General features: G+C 41.4%; 1 protein-coding gene across 1 annotated transcript in view; it reads right to left on the reverse strand.

Annotated features, from left to right (window-relative positions):
* The window catches only part of TM2D1 (TM2 domain containing 1), a 35,962-nt gene extending 11,851 nt beyond the window's left edge, over positions 1 to 24,111 (reverse strand). The window contains exons 1-5 of the mRNA XM_060231910.1: positions 23,920 to 24,111; positions 22,546 to 22,619; positions 21,350 to 21,458; positions 15,541 to 15,632; positions 13,145 to 13,218 (exon numbers count right to left, since the gene is read on the reverse strand). Of these exons, the coding sequence (XP_060087893.1) occupies positions 13,145 to 13,218; positions 15,541 to 15,632; positions 21,350 to 21,458; positions 22,546 to 22,619; positions 23,920 to 24,080 (510 nt within the window). The 5' untranslated portion in view covers positions 24,081 to 24,111. The remainder of the gene's footprint in view (positions 1 to 13,144; positions 13,219 to 15,540; positions 15,633 to 21,349; positions 21,459 to 22,545; positions 22,620 to 23,919) is intronic.
* Between the last annotated feature and the right edge of the window lie 883 nt (positions 24,112 to 24,994).

Raw genomic sequence — 24,994 nt, forward strand, 5'->3', positions numbered from 1 at the left:
TGACAACATTTTTAAGGCCGTGGATATTCAAAGAAGTTATTTTCAAAATAGGAGGCACTGCAGAAGAGTGTGTGTTGACATAGATTTAAATTATATAAATAAATGAATTTTAAAAGAGGGAAATAGAGGGGAAAAGGTGATTGAGAAAAAAATAAATAAAAAAAACTGTGCTAGTCGTGGTCTTACCTTTATTGAAGTTACTGCTACTATGTATCTGCACTAGAATGGCAGTGGTAGTTGAGCACCAACTTAAAAAGCATGTTACACTTATCTGTAAACAATAAGTAACGTATTACTGCGTTGTGAAATTTATAGTATACTTTTGTAGCTAATGGTAAAGCTATTAGTGTCAGTCTGAAGTATTAATTAATACAGACAGAAATGGAAGTATTAATTAATACAGGCAGAACTAGATGAATTTTTAGAATTAATTTAAGTTGTTTTAAAATACTCACAATGAAGATATGTAATTAATTCCAATAGTATACGTTATAAGACAATCAGTGAATAGTAATTGATTGGTACTTTAAAATATTTTAAACACCTCATATTATGATGTATAATTTAATTTATAAACAATTAATAGTTAAACTAATTATTGAACTTCCTTCCCCCCACCCAGACCCTCAGTTTTTAACAAATAAAGCAGTAATATTGTGATTGGGTAATCAAAATAATAATAATAATAGTAATTAATTCTCTGATCAGTAGCTATAAGTAGGTACAGGTATCTATCATGTTAGAAAAAAATGAAATCAAGCTTAATTAATTCAGAATATAAATATAAAATGAGTGCTTAGCCATGAATCACTATAATAACTCCCCCCCCCTTTTAACACTTTAGCACTTAAACTGATAATATGACTTAAACTAATGTGTGAACAGTTTAACAGTCTCACTTAACTGCGCCCTTGGAAACTGGATGCAGTTAATGGAGAGTTCTCCAGTACTAAAAGACTGTTAACAGAAACAAGGCTAAGAGAAAAACCCCTCTCCCCCCCCCCCCAACCCATCAATCAAGCTTAAACAGAAACATGTATTATTAGATACAAACCAGCTAGTATATAATGCTATCATTAAAATTTAAAACATATATGTTTAACTTGAAGTGTCAAGCATTGAGTTATTGCATTTATTTTATGTTCAGTTTAGCATGTTTCATCAGCGATGCTGGCATTTTCCGTTTGTTTGAAGGCTTGGATGCGTCTACTGGTACTGAAACATGAATAGAGTTAAGTAGAGCATAACCAGCTTCTAAACTCTCAGCATAGTATAATCTGTCTTTAAAGGTGACTTCTATCTTGTTGTAAAGCCATTTATAACTAATTTTAGCCACGCGTAAGGCTTCTGTGATGGGTTTCATCTTGCGTCTCCAGTTCAATACGTCTTGAGGTAGATCTGGGTATACATGAATAGAGTCATTTTTGTGGGGAAGGCCACCTCGACTCCTTGCCAAATCAAGTATTTTTTGCCTGACCCTTTGATCTACTGTAATGCCCTCTACATGGGGCTGCCCCTGTACCGAACCTGGAAGTTGCAGCTAGTGCAGAATGCGGCGGCCAGGCTGTTAGTGGGACTACCTCAGTGGGAACACGTACAGCCTCGGCTGCGGGAACTGCACTGGCTGCCAATTGTGTTCCGAGTTCGCTACAAGATGCTGGTTATTACCTTTAAAGCCCTATATGGCCGAGGACCTGCCTACCTTAGGGACCGCCTCTCTCCATATGTTCCTCAGAGAGCACTGAGATCTAGTTCTCAAAATCTTTTAAAAATCCCTGGACCAAGGGAGGCTAGATTGAAATCAACGAGGGAGCAAGCCTTCTCAACAATGGCTCCCCAATGGTGGAATCAACTACCAGAGGAGGTGCGAGCCCTGCGAGACAAACATGTGGACAAAGGAGACCCGATAGATGTTGTTTACCTTGACTTCCAGAAAGCTTTTGATAAAGTTCCTCATCAAAGGCTCCTTAGAAAGCTTGAGAGTCATGGAGTAAAAGGACAGGTCCTCTTGTGGATCAAAAACTGGCTGAGTAATAGGAAGCAGAGAGTGAGTATAAATGGGCAGTCTTCGCAGTGGAGGACGGTAAGCAGTGGGGTGCCGCAGGTACTGGGTCCCATCCTCTTTAACTTGTTCATAAATGATTTAGAGTTGGGAGTGAGCAGTGAAGTGGCCAAATTTGCGGATGACACTAAATTGTTCAGGGTGGTGAGAACCAGAGAGGATTGTGAGGAACTCCAAAGGGATCTGTTGAGGCTGGGTGAGTGGGCGTCAACGTGGCAGATGCGGTTCAATGTGGCCAAGTGCAAAGTAATGCACATTGGGGCCAAGAATCCCAGCTACAAATACAAGTTGATGGGGTGTGAACTGGCAGAGACAGACCAAGAGAGAGATCTTGGGGTCATGGTAGATAATTCACTGAAAATGTCAAGACAGTGTGCGTTTGCAATAAAAAAGGCCAACGCCATGCTGGGAATTATTAGGAAGGGAATTGAAAACAAATCAGCCAGTATCATAATGCCTCTGTATAAATCGATGGTGCGGTCTCATTTGGAGTACTGTGTGCAGTTCTGGTCGCCGCACCTCAAAAAGGATATTATAGCATTGGAGAAAGTTCAGAAAAGGGCAACTAAAATGATTAAAGGGCTGGAACACCTTCCCTATGAAGAAAGGTTGAAACGCTTAGGGCTCTTTAGCTTGGAGAAACGTCGACTGAGGGGTGACATGATAGAAGTTTACAAGATAATGCATGGGATGGAGAAAGTAGAGAAAGAAGTACTTTTCTCCCTTTCTCACAATACAAGAACTCGTGGGCATTCGATGAAATTGCTGAGCAGACAGGTTAAAACGGATAAAAGGAAGTACTTTTTCACCCAAAGGGTGATTAACATGTGGAATTCACTGCCACAGGAGGTGGTGGCGTCCACAAGCATAGCCACCTTCAAGAAGGGGTTAGATAAAAATATGGAGCAGAGGTCCATCAGTGGCTATTAGCCACAGTGTGTGTGTGTGTGTGTGTGTATATATATATATATATATATATATATATATATATATATATATATATATATATATATATATATATATATTGGCCGCTGTGTGACACAGAATGTTGGACTGGATGGGCCATTGGCCTGATCTAACATGGCTTCTCTTATGTTCTTATGTTCTTATGAGACCTAAATCAGTTTCGCAGGGCTTGCAAAACCGCCCTCTTTCAGCTCGCTTTTAGGATGAAGCCCGGGATATGACAGCTAGCCATCCTATACATACTCTGAATTGTGGCACCTTAATTGATAAATCATAATGGTTTACTCTTGTATCTAATTTTTAGTTTAACTTATGAATGTAACTTAATCTATTTTAACTGTTTATAGTAATGATGGTATTTTATTGTAACCATGGTACTTACCATGCCTTGTTAGCCGCCCTGAGCCTGCCTTTGGCGGGGGAGGGCAAGATACAAAAATAAATTTTTATTATTATTATTATTATTATTATTATTATTATTATTATTATTATCATCATCATCATCTGGAATGGTTGCTAATATGTCTCTTGGGCCTCTGCTTGCTGCTCGTGAGGGGGAACCGAGACGGTAGGTGGCAGAAATATAAGGAGCGATATCATCTTCCAGATCTAATACATTCGCTAACCAATCTCCATTTTGGTGGAACCAGCTGCCGGAGGAGGTAAGGGCCCTGCGGGATCTCACCCAATTCCGCAGGGCCTGTAAGACAGTCCTCTTCCGGCTGGCCCACAACTAACGGCCCTGTATACCGACTACTGAATGCTGTATATTGTATACTGAATTTGTATCTGAAGCTGAATAGAGTGTAACTCCACGACTGCTGTCTGTTTTAATGATGTATAGTTATAACAAATGTTTGATTTTAATTATATATTGTGAAATATTAATTTAAAGTGTAATTTTATACTTTTATGTTAGTTTTATATATGTTGTAAGCCGCCCTGAGCCACTCGGTGGGAAGGGCGGGATATAAATCCCAGATAAATAAATAAATAAATAAATAAAACTTGGGAGATCTTGAATATTATTTAAGTCCTCTTTAAACCCCTAAACTTCAAGTTAGAGCGACAGGAAGAGGATTCTAGAGAGAGCACTTTCTCTTTAAGAGTGATATTTTCAGCCTTCAGAGTTTTTATGTCTTCTTTAAAGCCAGCCCGATTTCCCTTGCACTTCCCATGGCTTTACTTACATTTTCGAGTGCGATTTGGAATGAAGCAAACTGATTAGTCAAAGGTTTGATGATTGCTGACATTATCTGTTATTTTTTCAGAATTACTAAACATCATTTCTAAGGTTGTCTCATTAGAAACGGAAGTAGGCGAGAGAACAGTTGTTCCCTCAGCCGCCATTTCGTCTTCGCTTGTCAGGTCCGTGTTCTGACTTGTAGTTGGAGGTTTTACTGTAAAGAAGTCCTTGATCCCCTTATTAACAGGGATTGTTGTGGACTTCCCTGATGTTTTGCTCATTTTTTTTGAGAAATAATGCTGGTTTATGTGAGAGAGATGAGTTGAAGAGAAAGGGGGAATAAGAGCGAATACTCTAGGCGGGCATATTGGAAGGCTCCGACACCATGCCCCCTTTCGCTCCCCCCCACACACCTGCAAGTGGTAGGGGTGAAAGGAGGCTTTTAATGGCTGCCTACCTTCCTGCCTTCTTGCCTGTCTTCCTTCCTTTCCATTTTATTCCTTTCTTCCAAACTTTAACATTACTCTCACTTCATTCATTCCTCTCATTCTTTCTCTGTCTTTGTCTTTTTCTTTCATTCTGTCTTCCTTCTCCTTTTTATTTCTCTCATTTTGGGCAGGAGCTCATGGGAGTGGAGTTCCAGAACCTCTAAATGTTATTGTATTTTCTTTCTTTCTTAACCATCCCCCCCTTAAAAAAAACCTTGCTTCTAAACACACTAAATAATGCACAATTAGGATTGCCAGGTACAATTCAAGAAACATCTGGGGACTTTGGGCATGGAGCCAGGAGACTTTGGAGGTGGAGCCAGGAGGCACTGGGGTGGAGCCAGGTTGTGATAAGCATAACTGAATTCCAAAGGGAGTTTAAAATGGCCATCACATTTAAAAGAGATCACACACCTTTTAAATGCCTTCCCTCCACTGAAAATAATGGATAGGGGCACCTTTTGGGGGGCTCAGAGAATTGGAGCTCTTGGTCCAATCTTTTTGAAACTTGGACAGTTTTTTTAGGAGAGGCACCAGATGCTATGCTGCAAATTTGGTGCCTCTGTCTCAAAAAACAACTCCCTAGAGCCCCAGATACCCATGGATCAATTCTCCATTATACCCTATGGGAATTGGTCTCCATAGGGAATAATGGAGTACTCAGTGGACATTTTCACCTCCTCCCCACTTTCTGATGACCCTGAAGCAGGGGGAGGGCCTCCAAACTGAGGGATCCTGAGGGAGTTTTCCTGAACATGCGGATCTAAGTTTGTAATTGTAGAACTTTCCCTCCAAGTTTTAAAACTCCTCCCCAAAGCCACGTCCATTGTTCACTTGAGAGAGCACTGATTCAGGAAGTTGCTAGGTGCACTGCTCAGAGATGTGTTGACGTGTGCTCTCCTCCAAGCAGGCTTCCCTCACAAGGCAAGCCCGGCTCAGAGGAGAATGTACCCTGCCTGGCTGCTCTTGCGTTCAAGACAAAGGCAGCAGGGCGGGGCGTTGGCGCAGCTTCTCCAAGCCAGGCTTCCCTTCCAAGGGAGGCCCAATTCAGAGGAGAATGCACCCCACCCAGCTGCTCTTGCCTTCAAGGTGAGAGCACCCAGGTGGGGCATCAGCATGGCTTCTCCGAGCACGACTTGAAGGAGAATGCCTCCACAGTGCGCTCTCGGAGCTGCTCTGCACCTCCGAGAGAGCACTGCGTAGCCCTGGTTGGAGCCCATGCATCCCTCCTTCCACACTGCTCTGTCTGCTCTCCCTGTGGGTGGAGGTGTGGCAGCAGGGCAAGCGGGGGGCACTGGACAGGTGCCGACCTGGGGCGCCCAAGGCCCCAGCACCAGGCCTGCTCAGATCCCAGGCAGGCGAAAGAGGTGGTGGCAATGAAAGGCAGCCTCCAAGTAGCTGAGAGGCACCCTGCCACCCCTTTCAGCTGCTTGGATCCCAGGCAGGCAAAAAAGGTGGCGTGCAGCAGCACTGTGTGCACTGCCGTGAAGGGGTGGAGATGCTTGCCTGGGGCTTTCTTCTTTTCAATTATAGAAGTAAAACTGCACAAAAGGTGAGGAGCAAAATTTTCAAATTTAGAAACATTTTGAATGATGCGAGTTTGTAGCAGGTGGATTTAATGCTCAGCAAATCTGGAGCAAAGCTGAATGGAGAAAGGGTCTTTCACTCTTTTCTCCCCATCTTTTTTCTACCATTCTTTTTATTTTTCTTTCTCTGTCTCTTTCTCTTTCTTTCATTCTGTTTTTCTGTCTTCCTGCCTGGCTGTCACCTACACACACATCACCTCCCTCCTGAATATTTTTCTGGGGCCCATTGTATTTTTTTCTACAATGGGCTTTACTGCTAGTGTGGTAATAATAGTGGACATCAAGGCCACTGACAGTTATCAATGCACTTCCAACTTCACATTCAGAGTCTTCTGTGTAAACACAGGGAAAAACATTGTGTAAGAAAATTGAAGATTTATGTACAAACCAGCTCTTAAACAAATACAAAGAAAGGAGGGTGCCAGCTATGATGGAACCATCACTGTCCTCAACCAAAGGTCTTGCAGGAAATCTCTGCCTTACAGGCCCTGCAGATCTGCATTAAGTCCCACAGGGCCCTGGCAGTGTTTGGCAGAGTTCTACAAGGTCAGAGTTGTAGACTGCTGGATATCTTTAGGGCCAGGGACCACCAGTAGGTTGTTTTCAGCAGAGTGTAACACTCTTCCAGGGACATACTGGAGGAGGCAGTCCCAAAGCTGCACAGGTCCCAGACCAATCAAGGCTTTAAAAGTCAGAACTAAAACCTTGAACCTGACTCTGTATTTCGCTGGGAACCAGTGTAGCTGGCACAGCACAGGTTGTATATGTGCTGTCCATGGTGTTCCCATCAGGACTTGTGCTGTCACATTCTGGACCAGCTGGAGCTTCCGGGTCAGTCTGAAGGGCAAGCCAGTGTAGAAAAAGTTACAGTAGTCTAGCCTGGAGGTGACCATTGCATGGATTACAGTGGTTAGGTCAGTGAGTAACAAGAAAGGGGCCAGTTGCCGAGCTTGACATAGATGGAAAAGCACCAACCTGGCAATATTCAAGACCTGGGCCTCCATAGTCAAGCAGGCCTCCAGAATCACAACCAAACTCCTGAAGGATGGCACTAATATTAGTGGCATCCCATCAAGAATAGGAAATCTGTGCCCCAATCCCAAAGGCCCTCCCCAGCCACAGAACCTCTGTCTTTACAGGATTCAGTCTTAACCATCCTTTTTTTTAGCCACTCCACCACAGCCTCCAAACCCTCAGCCAGATTATTGGAAGTGGTACCCAGATGGTCATCTAATAACAGATATATCTGGGTGTGATCCCAGCACAAAGCTGCCCACCAGCTGGGCAAGGTAGCACATGTATATGTTAAGTAACACTGGAGAGAGGATTGCTCCCTGGGGAACCCCACACATCGGAAGGGACCCAGGTGCCACTCTCTCCCCTAGTGCCACCCTCTGTTCCTAACCATGGAGAAATGAGGTAAATCGTATAACGTCACCCAACAAACTCCCACATAGGCAAGGCAGTGAGCCAGAAGATCATAGCTGACTTTGTCAAATGTTGCCATGAGATCTAACAGCAGCAGCACTAACCTGCCTCAATCCAGCTGATGATAAATCATCTGTTAGGGTAACCAGCACCAGCACCATCCCATGAGCAGGGTGGAAGCCAGACTGGAATAGATCCAGTGTTGATGGATCATCCAGAAAGCACTGAAACTGCTTGGCAATCACTCTCTCAATCACTTTATCCAGAAACGATAAATTTGAAACTGGGTAGTAATTGGCTAGATCCTTCAGTTCCAAAGATTGCTTCTTCAACAGCAGTACTACCAAAGCCTCCTTTAAGCCTTCTGGATGGACTCCCTCCCCATAGCCCTCTGGATAGACAGGTTAGTAATGTCTAGCAGAGCGTCCCATATCCTCTCATTGCCAGCTTTAATTAGCCATTAAGGAAACGGATCTAGAAGGCACATGGCTGGTTGAATAGAATGCAGAATCCTGTCAACACTGGCAGTGGACAGCAGGCTGAAGCTGGCAAGGACTGAATCCAAAGACGGCCAAGGGGCCTCTAGTTCATTTACCATATCAACATTGGTGGGTAGGTGGGCAGCAGAGCAACAAAGCTTTGTCCACAAAAAAGCTTGATAATGCCTCAGAGCTAATAACCAAATGTACAGTTTTTTGGGCCTCTCTCAGTAAGATCTAATTATCTAAGATCTAATTACCCTAAACCAGGAGTGGCCAAACTGCAGCTTGGGAGCCACACATGGCTCTTTCACACATATTTTGTGACCCTCAAAGTCCCCACCGGCCTGTCATCCAATTTGGAAAAGGCATTTATCTCTTTAAATCACTCCTCCAAGCCAAGCCAGTGGCTTGGAGAATGCATTTAAAGTTGGTTTTTCCCACTTCTCCCTCCCTCCTCTCTCCCCCATCTATCTTTTTCTTCCTTCCTTCCTTCCCTCATACATCTGATGTTTATGACTCATGGCTCTCAAACATCTGATGTCTATTTTATGTGGCTCTTACATTAAGCAAGTTTGGCCACCCCTGCCGTAAACAATTGTGTTGGGTGCGAATTAGCGGACATGATGAAGGCTGAATAGGATTCTCTAAGTATGTCTTTAGCTGGGCCAGAAAACTTGATAGACTAGGTCTCAGCCAAATTTGTAGGAAAGATATATTCTATAAAACAAGGCACCAACAGAGCAAAAATCCTGTTGAGGGGCAACCTGTGTTATTTTAGCTAAAAATAACAGCATGGAGTAAGAGTTTACAGATACCTCTAGCAATATCTCCATATTTAGAGAACTGTGGCTCAAGGATAATAGATCTAGGAAAAATAAAGCAAGCGTCATCAGAGAACACACCATTCATGTAAATGACATTCTTCATCCATGAAGAAGTGAGCAGTGACTCACAAAATCTCCCCATGGATACTGATTTTGGACCACTGAACAAGGGCTACTTCCCCAACCTCCACAAAGCTTGAAGGAAAATTCTCAGGCCCCTGTGGATGAGAGGACTAAAGGTTCTGCTCTCCAATATAGGAGGAGTGTGCTGGTAACTGGTGGTTCCCTACTCAGGAGTAGAGTCCAAAGCATGCCAACCAGATTTGTTGTCTCAAGAGGCATGCTGTCTACCGGATGCATGCATTCAGGATGTGACTTAAAGGGTAGGAAGTCCACATATTATTATCCTTTCTTGCTGATCCATGAACAAATGACAGCACCCAGCCCATATTAAAAGAGACTATGTGGGTCTGGGTAAGAAGATGAAGGACCCAGGAGCACAGATTGGGTTTTTGTCAATTCTTCCAGTCAAAGGCAGTGGCTTAGGAAGTGAAAGAATACTGTAAATAAATGACTGGCTATGTAAATTGTGTTATCAGGAAAGGTTTGGATTTTTGGACCATGGATTATGGTTTTGAGATGGAGGTCTTCTATCAGGAGATGGCTTGCACTTCACAAAGATAGGAAAAATGTGTTTGCTAAGAGCCTTGCAAGCCTAATAAGGAGGGCTGTAACTAAAACATATGGGGGAGCAGGACAAAAATTCAAGGCCTAATGCCAAAAACCTGCAGGGAGTGGCAGGCTAGGTAACATTAATACACAGGTAAGTACAGAAACTAAAACCTCAGGGAGCATAAAACATGGGTTCCAATGTATCTACACTAATGTGCAGAGTATGGGGAACAAGCAGGAGGAACTGGGAGTCATTATTGAAACTTGGTGGGATGACACTCACAATTGGAATGTTAGAATTCAGGGATACAATTTATTTAAAAAGGAAAGATGAATAAGGAAGGGTGGAAGAGTTACATTATGTATTTAACAGGTTATATTTGTGAGGAAAAACGTGAATCTGAGCATGGAAGTTCAGTTGAGAGTTTCTGGGTAAAAATAAAAGAAGAAATAATAGTGATATTATGGTGGGGGTCTGCTATACACCACTAAGCCAGGCAGAGGACTTGGATGAGATACTCCCAGAAGAGTTCTCTAAGAGATGGGACACGGTGATCTCACGGGAGAGTTCAATTACGCAGATATCTGTTGAAAGTCCAATTCTGCTACAAATGAAAGGTCAAACAAATTCCTGACTTGCTGACAATTTCATTTTCCAGAAAGTGGAGAGGGAAACAAGGGGATCTGCTATCCTGGACTTGATTTCTCACCAACAGGAAAGAACTGGTTGATTAGGTGAAAGTAGTGGGCATCCTCGGTAGTTGTGACTATGTAATTTAGGAATTTAGATTCTTGGGGAAGGGAAAAGCTATACAGAGTCAGACATATAGGTTGGACTTCAGGTTGGAAAGCAAGTTTTGACTTTACAGTTATGCTAGATAGAATCCCATGGTCAGAAGGGAGAAGGGAGTTCAAGAGTGGTGGGAATTTCTTAGAAGTATAATACTGAAGGCACAATCACAACTATTTCTATCAGAAGGGAAAATGGGAAGAGCCTAAAGAGGCTAGGTGCTCCATAAACAGCTTTCTAAAACTGTGAGAAATAAAAGACTATCTGGGAGAACCAGGTTTAATTCCCCACTTCTCCATCTGCTTGAATGGCCTTGGATTAGCCATAGCTCTCATAGGAGTAGTCCTTGAAAGGGCAGATCCTGTGAGAACTCTCTCAGCCCCACCCACCTCACAGGGTGTCTGTTGTGGGGGAAGGAGATAGGAAGCCGCTCTGAGACGCTGATTCAGAGAGAAGGGCGGGGAATAAATCTGCAGTCTTCTTCTGTTGCTTTATTCTGCTCTGGTTAGACCTCACCTGGAGCACTGTGTTCAATTTTGGCCATCACAATTTAAGAAGAATACTGACAAGCTGGAACGTATCCGGAGGAGGGCAATGATGATGGTGAGGGGTTTGGAGACCAAGTCTTATGAGGAAAGGCTGAAGCAGCTGGGTATGTTTAGCCTGGAGAGGAGATGGCTGAGAGGTGATATGGTCACCATTTTCAAATACTTGAAGGGCTGTCATATATAGGATGGTGCGGAGTTGTTTTCTGTTGCCACAGAAGGTCAAATCAAAACCAAGGGATTGAAATTAAATCAGAAAACTTTTTGGCTAAACATTAGGAAGAACTTCCTGACAGAGCAGTTCCTCAGTGGAACAGGCTTCCTTGGGAGGTGGTAGTCTCTCCTTCTTTGGAGGTTTTTAAACAGAGTCTAAATGGCCATCTGACAGCAATGCTGATTCTGTGAAATTGGGCAGATCATGACAAGAAGGGCAGGAGGGGTTGCATCAGCGCTTAGTTCTTGTGGCCCACTCTTACACTCCCAAGGAAATGCTGTTCGTCATTTTGGAGTCAGGCAGCAATTTTTCTCCAGGTCAGTTTTACCAGGGATCTTAGAGGGGTTTGTTTTGGTCATCATCTAGGCTTGGAGCAGGTGTCACTGTGGGGTGGTATAGGGAGAAGGTACTTGTGAGTTTCTTGCATTGCACAGGGGGCTAGACTGGATGATCCTGGAGATTCCTTCCAACTCTATGATTAAGGTCCTACTGTACTCTTACTCTTCTCCAATCCCTCATATCTAAAATCTTAACAGTATGGCTGGACATGACAGCCAGTGTGGTTTAGTGGATGAGAGTGTTGGAATAGTATCTGGGAAACCCGGGTTCAAATTCCCATTCATGCCATGGAAGTTTGCTGGGTGACCTTGTGCCACTCACACTCTTTTATCCCAACCTACCCCACTGGGTTGTTTTGAGAATAAAATGGAGGCAAGGAGAATGATGTAAGCCTCTTTGGGTTACCACTGGAGAAAAAGGTGGGGTATAAACTAATAAAATAAAAGATGTCTTATTTACAAGATCATATTAGGGTTTAATAGACACCAGCAGCATTGATTAAATTAAATCAACCATCAATTCTCTTCTAGAAGTACATTTTATTCACTCAATTTGGGGGTGATAGGGAGAGTGACATGTGCTGTCAATTTACAATTGGAATTCCGGGCTAAGGGTATGTGACTTCGGTCCTAGGTTAAGTATCAGCAGTAATGGAGCTTTATGGCTTCAATGGTGTCAAAGTGGCTAATATTACAGACCTAGCATTACCGGATGGAAGATTAGACTGAAAGAATTGGAATTTGTGGGTTTGTAACCTACAAACCACTCAGTTAAAAGCAGCACACTCCTCTGACACAAGGCTCCTTAATTCAGAGGAATGTACAGGGGTCATTTCATAGAAAAAGAGGCGCCAGAGCTCATTAGCACAACTCATTTGTATAACTCATTCGCATATATCACACACCAATTTTTTGTGGGGGGAAATATCAGAAAGTTTGTCAGATCTTAGAGTTTAGCAAAATTCTCACAGGGGGTTTGAACAATGGAGCCCAGATTTGTGTGTGGGGAGTGGGGATAAAAAAGAAAGAGCACAATAAAATTTAGAGGTTCTGGAGCTCTGCTGCTGTGAGCTTCTGTAAAAATTAGGAAGATACAACAAATGGTATTCAAATATAAATATCTGACAATATTTGCATGCAATTTGGGACAGCTTTAATTTAATTTCACCATAATCTTTTATTTCTTCTTTCCCACCCCTTTCAACTTTATTTCTTCACTGAAACATGTGTATGGGAAAATGGGAAGGATAAAGGATACATTTAGAAATAAATGATTTTTTTTAATTGAATCAAGTTCAACAACAAATAAAATGATGATAAAAACATGCTAGTACCCAAAAAACAGTAAACTCTTATTTCTTTTAGAAACTGAGAAAAACTCAAAACAAGCAATAATCTTCCATATATTAGAGCAAACTACTTTTGAAAATGATCAGGGTTTCAAAAGCAATTTTAGAATGAGAGTCCACTTTTTCAACATCCAGAATTCTACTGGCTAAGCTCAATTTTTCAATGTGTGTCTAAGCAGCTTTTTTTTAAAAAAAATTCATATAGTGAACTTACCTGCATTGAAATCAAAATGAAATCAATCAAGCTACCAATTCCACAAAACCCGACCGTGCAAAACTTTAACAAACCTGAGGAGGAAGTGGAAATTACAATTATATTATTGAACAGTTGCACATAAAGCTTCAGAATGTTACAGTTTCAGCACATATAGAGCTTTAAAAATATTACAGGCTAAATCCTACCTAGACTGACACAAGTGCAAGGGGGTGGGTGGCTATTTTCACCAATTCCTCCCTCCCTTGGCAGCTCAAAAGCATCCCCCAAAATGATGCTCCTGGGAGATGTAGAGGCACCCATGATAGGAAACAGAGGTTTTCTGCAGGATAAGGACCTGCAAAAGTCAGCATTTCCTTTGCACCCACAGAAATTTAGGTGGAATCCGAGCCTATACTTTATGCAAAGTTTTTTTTTTTAATTCTGGATAAGCGTAATATACATGATGGTGCCTCTGGATCACACCCCATCTATAAATTTACGCACCTACTTGTGAAGGACTGTACAAAAGAAGAAACAGGAATGCAAATATTTTTGCATACTTCCACAACGGAGCTAGAATACTCCTTTAATCCTGTCCTTCAAAGTGATTGATAGGGATTTTTTTTTTACTTCAATCATGGCAAAGAGCAGAACCTTTATGTGCAGGTGCATTCTCTTAAAAATTCTGTTAATCAATTAACAGATAAATCCACTCATCTGCTACAAAATCTTTTAAAATCAGTTAGTCATAAGATTTATTCCCTTATGTGCTCCAAATGTATCTGAACAAAGTTTCTAAACATTTCAACTTGAGAATCTTTTACATACTGAGTTTGAACACAGCTGACATCATTAAAATTCATATAACTAGTTTTAAAAGAGTTCCTGACAGTCTAGACATTCCTTATTTAGAGGCACATTTAATGTACAAATTGAAAACATGGCTTAAATAACTTGAGTGTCAGGGTAATGTTAGTTTTTATGTAATCTTCAACAGACACATTCTGGCTTAAGAATGCAGGTCGATACTGGAGCGGTGACATAAGTTAGACAATTCTGGAAGAATTCCAAAAGAGTTTTGGAATGTCAAGTTATTTTTCTAAGTTAATACTTAGGCAATAAAAAGCAGGATTACTACCTTAAACTGAATTTATGATGAAAACTATAATATATTTGACTATTTTGTCATTACTGTTGCCATCTTAAGTCTGATAACTGTGATGCATGTTCCTCAAGATCAACAGCCAAGTGAACTTATCAGGATCATGCACCACAGTCACTTTCACCACTAAGGGGGGGGGGAGAGCTTTCCTGATATTTTGTGAACCCCTATAATTGCATCAAAATTCAAACTTTTCCCTCCCAGACATACTAATTATTCAGAAGTTACTGTTCCCTAACTTTCTAAGCACATGCTTCTCAAAATGTACATGAAGTTTCAACAAGGACTTCTAAGGCTAGCAGATGTTCCCACAAACCCTCTCAATTTTTACTGTGTATGTATGAAAACCATCTTGATGAAGTCACACTACAGAAAACCAATGAAGCATATTATTATTTTTAATGAATTATTCTACATCCTGATATGGTCTTTACAGAGGCGTTGAACATTTGTTATGAGGGTCAGATCTGATATAAATGAGACCTTGTCAGGCACGGCTGGGTCAAGCCATGTCAGATTGGGCCATGTGTGTCCCTATTTAAGATTGTATAGCAGAGATATAAACTTTTAAAAGGACAAACATGACTTTTAAAAAAAAACTTAAAACATGCTTAAAACATTAGGGGGAAGAGCCTCAACTAATGGAGGAAATGGAGGTTTTGCTCTGTAGCTCCTGTGCAATTGAGAAAGCCAGGCAAAGCAAGCTGAGATTCAGAAGGAAGCAAGAGAGAAGGAGAAGGAAGCAGACAAGAGCCAGTTGCTCGGGGGCCTGATAGGAGCCCTTCAAGTGCCTGATTCAGCTCCCGGGCCACATGTTTGACATCCCTGGACTATAATGTATTACCAATACATAAAACTATTCATCCCTTTATCTTCTTGATCCTGGTCACTTTACAAGGCGTAAGTCAAGCAGTTGTCATTCTTGAAGCTTGAGCATACATGTTTACTCAGAAGTAAATCTACAATATTCAGGGGCTTTTTTTGGCAGAAGGGGTGCAACTTATGGTGATCCTGTAGGATTTTCAAGGCAAGAGACATCCATAGGAGGTTTGCCATTGCCTGCTTCTGCAAAGTGACATGGTATTCCTTAGTGATGCCCCATTCAAATACCGACCAGGGCTGACCCTGCTTAACTTCTGAGATCTGATGAGACTGGGCTAGCTTGAGCTATCTAGGTCATGAGGCTAATACCCATGCAAATATGCACATTATTTTTCATCATTGTTAGTGATTGTGATAAAGAGATACTCACCTAAGGCAGGATATCCTAGATAAAACCTGTCTGCTCCCAACCAACCAAGAAATAAAGACAGAGCTACTGCTACTTTGTAGGAATAACCATTTCTAGGAACAAAAACAGGATAAAAAAGAGCTGAAAGTATTTATTAAATCATCCTCATTAGATAAATTTGCAACAATTTTCAGTTGCCTATTTAGCAAGAAATTTCACTTCATAACCTAACTGCTTCACAGCTTGATCAAATGGAAATTCAGCCATGCTTATACACCAACAACATATGACCAGAAATACATACAGGAGCAAATGTTTTCAGAATCAATATTTGTAGTACTACCATATTTGTAATTAATTAATGCAATATGGACATGGAACCAGCTCTAGGCTTGAACAGTCTCGGGTTTGATTATTCTATTTCAAATATAAAGTGAGATTTGCTTCACATGCCTTTTTTTACAGGATGAAATCAACTGAATCTCAATTTTAGCTGGTTACCATAAACCACGCCAGCAATGAGAATAATTCAGTGATTCTATACTTAAGCACATATACTATTTACAGACTTTTCAAAATGCAAAGTGCCACAACAGTCTATACACACTGAACCATTCCACAGATACAACAGGTTTTAAAGAATGCAATGAGTTACATTTCACAGACTGTCCAAGAGTTCGAAATTAAAACATCCTTATTAGTGATCTAGGCCTATTTTTCATTCAATAGTCCTTTTTCTCCCTACAGCACACCAGATTCATTAGGCAGCACTAAGGAAGTTGAACAATACAGAGTTTCTACATACTCAGATATCACACTCCCTCATAATGACACTAGTTAATATCAACAGGTTGACAAGGTGGTAGAACCTGGCACAATGACATCCACTTCCAGATGGCAGCAAAGTTCTTGTTCCATTTCCAGCACTTCAACATTTCCCAAATACCAAACATTCATAGCCACTCACTGACAATCTGAGCAGTTCATACTAGCGAATACAAATCACTCTAAGTGAAAATTTATTAACTTAAATGGGGGGGGGGGGGATGGTATGAATTAGTTTCCAAGTAAAATGCCACACCTACACAGGAATCTCTGGTACTCTGTTCAGTGCTATAATTCAAAGCTGATGTCCAAAAGGCAGCATCCAACATCAGCTCTGAACTATATTTTGTATACTGGGTAACTTTTTTTTTAAGTTTTCTGCACAACCTGCTCAATCCCAAGACTGCTATACTGCCTTTTAGCTGTTCAGTGCTGCCTATGCCCAGGTCTGACTCGCATGCCTTATACTAACTGAAACTACTGGTCTATCAATGTCAGCACTGTATACTCTGACAGGTAGTAGTTCTCTAGAATCCCAGAGAGGGGTTCAAAAACTCTTTTTGCTCTAACTGTTCTAAAGTGGTGAGCCTCAACTAAATGCAAATGAAGAAACTGGAGGTACCTGGATCTCAAAAATAATGTTTGGACTACCCTGAACCATATACCCACACACTTGGGAAACTGTTTCCTGCAAGGTAAAACACTGGTGATTAGCTCAAGCACTAGTTCTAACACCAAGAATTTCTACTTTGGTCCCCCAGGAAGATGTTTATGTTGTATAGTGCCAAGTGTGTGGGTGTATGATTCGGGGTAGCCCAAAACTTTTTGGGGAGTAAAGGTACCTCCAGTTTCTTTTTCTGCTTTATTGCTGGGGACATCACAATTTAGAGCAGTTACCTCAAAAGCTTGGCTTTGAACCAGGGAGCAGCTATCCATTCTCCTTAAGAGCAGAGTCCCCCCAGTGCGGGGATATATGATTTATGGTTGGATTCATGAAAAAGGAACTCGGAAGTGTGACAAAGGAATTGGGAAACAACTTCAGCCTTCTTCTGTATGGAGACCAGTTGTTGAGATCAGTACACTGGGAAGTAATCACTAACAAATCAAGTAAACACCACAGCTAAAACTACTAACACAAACATATCAATAAATAAGGCATCCCTATCTCTTCAATCTATACACAGAACATATCACAAGGAAAGCTGGCTTAGATTTAGATGAATGTGGAGTGAAAATTGGTGAAAGGAACATTAACAGTCTGAGATATGCAGATAAGAATACAGTGAAGACTTGAAACAGCTACTGCTTAAGGTTAAAGCAAAAAGTGCCAAAGCAAGATCACAGCTGAAAATCAAGGCAACAAAAGTAATGACTACTGGGGAATTACACAACTTCAGGGCTGACAATGAAGAAACTGAAATTGTTAAACTATTTTCTATTCCTTGGATCAATCATCAATCAAAAGTAAGACTACAACTAAGACATCAGAACAAGACTGGGAAGGACAGCCATAAAGGAACTAGAAGAGTCTCTCAAGTGAAAGTGTCACTGGCACATTCATACAACAGTATTCTCCATTACTAAGTATGGGTATGACAATGAAGAAAGCTGACAGGAAGAAAGTAGATTCCTTTGAAATATGATGTTGGAGGAGAGTTTTATGGATACCATAAAACTTTCCCTAGAAGCTAATATCACCAAATTGAGGCTGTTGTACTTTGGTTGCATTTATGAGAATTCCCTGGAAAAGACAATAATGCTATGAAAAGTTGAAGGCAGCAGGAAAAGAGGAAGACCCAACATCAGACATATGGACTCAATAAAGGAAGCCACAGCCCTCAGGTTGCAAGATCTGAGGGAAGCTGGTAACAACAGGTCGCCGTAAGTCAGAAGAGACTTGATGGCACTTCTCTCTCTCTCACACACAGACATAAGCAATGTGTACATAGCCAGTTTCTCTTTAGTGTTCAAAGCTACACATTCCATAGCAGGGGTCCTTTTGAGCCTGCAGGAACCTTGGGAATTTTGAAAGGGGTGGGTCATTCCATAATGGCTGCCAGAGGAGGCTGAGCCAAATGCAATATCTCTTTCCTTGCTTTGCAGAAGTATTGTAGAAGGGGAATAAAGGGGAGGAAAGGAAAAAGATGCAGGAATAAAGAGAAACAATGGAAAGGCTGCAGGGAAATGGGAAAGAGAAGGAAGGAGGAAAAAATGGAGCAAAACATGAGGGAAAGGGAGAAAGAGCTTGGGCAATAAAAAGAAGGAAAGCCTGATAGGGGAAATGGAACCATACAAAGACAAAGGAAAACCCAGGTGTTACAGCTAAGAAAAACCATTTTGTTTGAATAAGGGCAGCCAACAACAAGCCCTGAATCACAACGGCCTACCCACATTCTTTCAGAAAAGTTTGACAGGTGCCAGGAAAAGTACTGGCAGGTGCCCATGAGCACCACAATGAATAAAGGTGTTCTAGTTAATATTTTAGGCTCCAGCTGCAAATGCAGGTGGCACATAGTAACTCTATAGAAAATGAAGTAAAACAACAAATAAAGAACCAAAAGACCCATTAAGGCCAACACCCTGTCCCAGGTCAAACTACCCAGACTCCCATAGTCCAGATCATAGCAGCAAAAGATGTGTAACGTACCTAATGCTGACTGAAGAGCTAGTGGAGTATTTATTTATTTATTTTATAACAAATATGCCTTCTGTTACACAGTTCAGCATACTCAAGCCCACTGAAGTAAACAACTTCAGGTTTTCCTGACTATGCACAAAAACATGCAGTGAGGCAAGTAAACCTAGCTTCATGCTGCAAGTGAAGGTTGAAGACACCAGAGGTAAATAACAGGGGTTGTTTTGTAGAAAAATGGGTGGTGGAGCTCATCCAGGGATTGTTATGCAGCTGCACTTACTATTCAGTGGACAAGGTAGGTAAGTGAGGAGGGGGGAGGGCTGTCAGAAAGGTTCACGAACTGTGCTCCTATGGGCTCCTGCTGAATTTAAGACCTGGTAAATAATATGATGAAAGAAGAGTCCTTCCTGATCTCAAACCTGGCAATTGGTTTATTACTGGATCAATACAGACATTAAGCTTAGAATTTGGGAAAATTACATGTTTATTGCATACGTACTGAAGGGATGTAAAACAGGGAATAGCCACTGGAAGTATTCTGTGGTTACTGATCACCCACCTGTAGTTAAAGCACATTCTTTTACTATGAATGTACCTCCATGCAATGTTGCAGCATTTTGTCACAATTTCCTTTTTATTTATATATAGAGATGAGTGGAGAGGATGTTACAATAAGCCCCCAGTGTGTATAATTTAAAGTACTAAACATACTTCCTATACCCATTTTGTTTTAAACACAATGGGTTTTGCTTTATGTTTTAAACCAGGGGTGGGGAACCTTTTTTCTGCCAAGGGCCATATGGATATTTATAACATCATTCACGGGCCATAAAATTTATCAACTTAAAAAAACAGTGCTCCGCCGAGGGAGAACGATTCAGGCTGGCAAAATTCATGCAAATAATTGTTTTTCTATTTAAAATCATGTGGGGAGAGCCTAATCTGGCCCACACACACACAGTGGAATTCACTGCCACAGGAGGTGGTGGCGGCCACAAGCATAGCCAGCTTCAAGAGGGGTTTAGATAAAAATATGGAGCAGAGGTCCATCAGTGGCTATTAGCCACAGTGTGTGTGTATATATAATTTTTTTTGCCACTGTGTGATACAGAGTGTTGGACTGGATGGGCCATTGGCCTGATCTAACATGGCTTCTCTTATGTTCTTACACACCCGGCCCGCCGCCCTAGGCAAATGCATAGGTCCAGGAGTTTTTTGTAGAAAAAGCCCAGCAGGAACTCAGTAGCATGTTAGACCACATCCCCTAATATTAGCATATTAGGTTACACACTCATTAGTATATTAGGCTACACATCTGGGATAATCAAGTGCAAACTGAACTGTGACAGCAACTTTTCCTGCAGCAATTCTAGCTGGTCAGCCAGGCCCCAGGGAGGCTGCCGCACAGTACATCTGGGCCCTGTGATCCCTGCCTGGCCCTGGGGAGGCTGCTGCACAGTGTGGCTGGGCCCCACAATCCTTGCTGGCCCCACAATCCTTGCTGACCCAGAGAGGCTGCCAAATGGCTCAGTTTGGCCCAGCAATCCCCGAGGGCCACACCAAGTGGCCAGAGGTTCCCCACCCGTTTTAAACAGTGCCTCCTTTAAGTGCACATATGTACCACATCTGCAAAAATAAAGTATCTAAAACTTTATACATTTAAAGTCAAATTAAAATCAGAATTGCACAAACAAATATAACTTTTCATCACAGAGTAAAAAGATAGGTGTAAAATATCTGGGTATGGGTTATCTGTAAAAAAAAAAAATAGCTGCACCCCCCAATACTTAAGTAAAAATTTAAACAAAAACACCTAATGAAAACTACTAACTAGTATGATTGCTGAATGTGTTAATTTAGTGACGTTTTAAAGAGTTTATTTTCTGATAAAAGTTTTAAAAACTGAAAAAAATAAATAAAACTACTAACTAGTCTTTCACTTGATATTGCGAAAACTATAATTACAGAGAAAAAGCAGGAAAGGCACAGAATACTCTAGTCATGGAGTCTGAGAACTTGTAAAATGTTTCCTTATTCAACATCACCTACTATGTACTGCTACTATAAAAGACCATCCAGAAATACGTGGAACACTTTCCACTTGGTGAAAGTCTCAGTCTTTACCACAAATGAGAATGCATGGCAAAATATGACAACATGCTTTTTCCTAATACATTGAACTGGCCATGTTATCAGCTAGCTGTCTATGATGGAGCTCAGAAGGAAGATTGAATAACATTTCAAAATAAGGGCAGCTAAAGCGTATAAAATATTTCATAATTCAACACTGTTAGCCATCGTGGAGCATCTTATATTGATAACTGGAGACATTGTATATTGAGTACATAGTGAGCATAATTATTCACTTACACATTTCGGCATTCTATAGGTCTGTAAAATCCAATTTCTTTCCCAGTAAACTGGGTTTCATTTCCATTGAAATCCTTGCAAGTGATATTTGGTGCTGGATGACAGGCAACTAAGGGCAAAGAAAGAACTATGACCAGTACGTTACAACATTCTGTGTTGATCTCGACAGAAAAGACCCCGCAGTACAAAATAGAAGAAACAAATAATTTGCATATCCTCAAAACACTCAGCACAAATAAGTTACTATTGTTGGCTCTAACAGTAAAGGTAGTCCCCTGTGCAAGCACCATTGGTTTTAATTCTGGGGTGATTTCACATCACAACATTTTCATGGCAGACTTTTTTTACTGGGTGGTTTGCCATTGCCTTCCCCAGTCAACATCTACACTTTCCCTCCAGCAAGCTGGGTACTCATTTTACCGACCTCGGAAGGATGGAAGGCTGAGTCAACCTTGAGCTGGCTACCTGAACCCAGCTTCCACCGGGATCATGCTCAGGTCATGGACAGAGCTTGGACTGCAGTACTGCAGCATACCACTCTGCGCCACGGGGCTCATTGTTGACTCTAGCACAGGTAAAATTAAGTCTGCTGGAGAAAAAAAATTAACAGATTACCATGAAAAGTAACAATTGTTAAATATCCACCAATAATATGACTAGTTTCTCCTGATCTGACCTCCCTGGTAAGTGGGATATTATGGTCTGCATACAGGGCTTTTTTTGTAGCAGGAACTCTTTTGAATATTAGACCACACACCCATGACATAGCCAATCCTTCAAAAGCTTACTGTAAGCTCCAGGAAGACTGGCTACATCAGGGGTGTGTGGCCTAATATGCAAAGGAGTTCCTGCTACAAACAAGCCCTGGTCTGCAAAAATCTACTACAATCAGGCTAATATCTTGGACATTGTAATGTAACATGGGGCAAATCCTTGATAAACTGTTGACCACAGGAGCAGCTGTACCTATCAAGATTCAGTGGAAAAAGGCCTATAACAAAAAGTATGCACACTCTATCATGAAAAGTGAACAGCACCATACACACACTGGCCACCTATCCTATTGATTCCTGAAGTGCCTAATAATCCAGCATTTCATAGAAGAATATAAATAATGTATCAGGTGCGTATACTCTTACCATAGTTTCAACAGACAACATGCAATTCAAAAAGCATCCAATCTCCATAATCCTTACCATATGCAGTATGATTTGTACAGTTCACGGGTTCCTGAGTGTCATTGGCTATTTCAGGATCATCACAAGTATATGTTTGAATAATTAAGGGAAACAAATGTAGACAAATTCCTGCACAAGTGCCCAGTACTAACATCACAGTAAGTTTTTCAGCAACCAGAAATTCTGTATGTACCAACAGCCTTTTTTCTTCTAATCTAGTAACTGAAAACAAAGACAAACACAAAATATGCAGCTGTCCTACCACTGGAACAAACATTACATCTAAGGGCTTAGCTAGATGACAAAAGAAATTGAACTGCTATTTCTGTCTCCTTTTCCTCATAACAGCTCAAACATATGACATAGTATCATTACACTATTGTGGTGGTAGCTAATGATGTCAAGTGGAGAACAGGCAGCAGAAAGAGCACACCAGTAAGGAATATATATATATATAGTTCAAGGATTTCAAAACTTTTAAATAATCTAGTGCCTTTGACAGACTTTCCCCTCACAATCTGTGCTTAAAGGATATTCATGCTAATGCCAGGCACACATTTTCAACAGTATCAAACCATCTTCTCAAGAAATAGATCTGTAACCTTTGCCCATGATGTACTGACAACATATTTCAAAAAGATTTCTTCATTCTATAAGGAGTAACAGCAATAGCCAAAAGACCAAAGTGGTCACTCCAGAAAACTAAATCAACCAGCATTTAATTGCTCTATGACAATTCCTTTTTCATATCATAAAATCAGATTCAAGAGTGGTTGATCTGCTGCACAATTGCCCAGCACTTATTCCAGAGCAGTACAACCCCCAAAACATTACACCTTCACAGAACAGGAAAGACAGATATTGATAACCTATACTTCAAGGGTTTTTTTAAATTTTAAATGCTTCCCAGATGTTTTATTTAAAAAACAACACCACAAAACCAGCAGCCCAGCAACAGAGTGTGTGTGGGGGGTGTCCATTAACAGCTCACTCCTAAGCAGTTACATCTCAGTATGCTAAAGTAAATTCATTCTTCCATTAAAGCTAGAGAACTTACCTATTTTTTTCCTACATGATTCTGCCATGAGGTTTAAACTAACCCTATAAATTAGGTTTTCCCCATATTGTTAGTTATAAGTGCCATTTTTTTAAAGCAACACCGCTGGGCCTTTTACAGCTACACCACAGACAGAAATTCAACAGGTGTCGCTTTCCCCGTTACAGATGTCATGGCTACTAGCCTTTACCTCTTGATGTTTGCTTGCTATGTGTCTTTTAAAATCACATGATAACTAGCCGAGGGAGTAGAAGAGCAGCAAGCCGAAATCTCTCCGTTGCAGAGCCTGTAACCATAGTAACCAGGTACTTTCCACTCTCACTGCTTCAGGATATTGGCCAATTCGCAGATCTTCGCACTTCAACAGCAAGTCACCTCCTTCCACGCTCCGTGCCATGAGAACTGTCACCCAGACAGTTCCCAAAGCCCAGAGAACTGGCGCAGTTCCTTTCTTTCTCTTGGTGCCTGATAACGACTTCTCCTGTCTGGCAGCCATATTAGAAAAAAAAGACACATTTGTCAGCTGACACCCTTCGACCTATCTATATCGTGAACGAAATTAGAAGAGGAAGTGCTGCTCTTGCACGGAAACAGTCGTCTGCCCGAAATAAAAATGGTTCCAATATCGTATGACTTTGAAAGTGACTGAAGGCAGAATGCGCCTCTCGATGACGAATAAGAAGCCAAGTTCCCTTAATAAAGATGGATATCGCCCTGGGCTGGCGTATTTGGGTTTTGTTGCTTGCTGCTTTTTTAATTGTCCCAAAGGGAGGAGCAAGTGAGAGACTGACGTCCATTCAGACACGCTGATGAATTGGCTGGGTTGTGTTGGTAGCGGGATGGCAGCTGTGTGTGATGTAGGAACTTTCTTGTTAACCGGAGTTAAGTCACCAACGCCGTTAACCTGTAGTACAGACAGACTCGAATTTGGATTGTCATTTCCAGGGTTTTTTAAATAGGAACGCAGTTCCGGCTGGCTTGGCATCAGGGGGTTTGGCCTAATATGAAAATGAGTCCCTGCTGAGCTTTTTATACAAAAGAGCCCTCTGTGAAACAATGGTGATGTCAGGAGGCGTGGCCTAATTTGTAAATGATTACTGCTGGGCTTTTTCTACAAACAAAGCCCTGGTCATTTCCTAATAAGGCTGCTATGCCATTAATAAGCAACAATTCAGCAGTCCCTATAATCTGCATCTACAAGTAGAAGAAAAGCTGCTGTTAGTGCATTTCTACTTTTCAGATTAGGGTTGCCAATCCCCAGGTGGGGGCAGGGGATCCCTCGGTTTGGAGGCCCTCCCCCCGCTTCAAGGTCATCAGAAAGCGGGGGGGAAGGGAGGGAAATGTCTTCTGGGAACTATTATTCCCTAGGGAGATTTATTCCCATATTAAATAATAGAGAATTGGTGCACG

The sequence above is a fragment of the Heteronotia binoei genome, chromosome 2 (genome assembly GCF_032191835.1).
Source record: "Heteronotia binoei isolate CCM8104 ecotype False Entrance Well chromosome 2, APGP_CSIRO_Hbin_v1, whole genome shotgun sequence".
NCBI classification, from domain to species: Eukaryota; Metazoa; Chordata; class Lepidosauria; order Squamata; family Gekkonidae; genus Heteronotia; species Heteronotia binoei.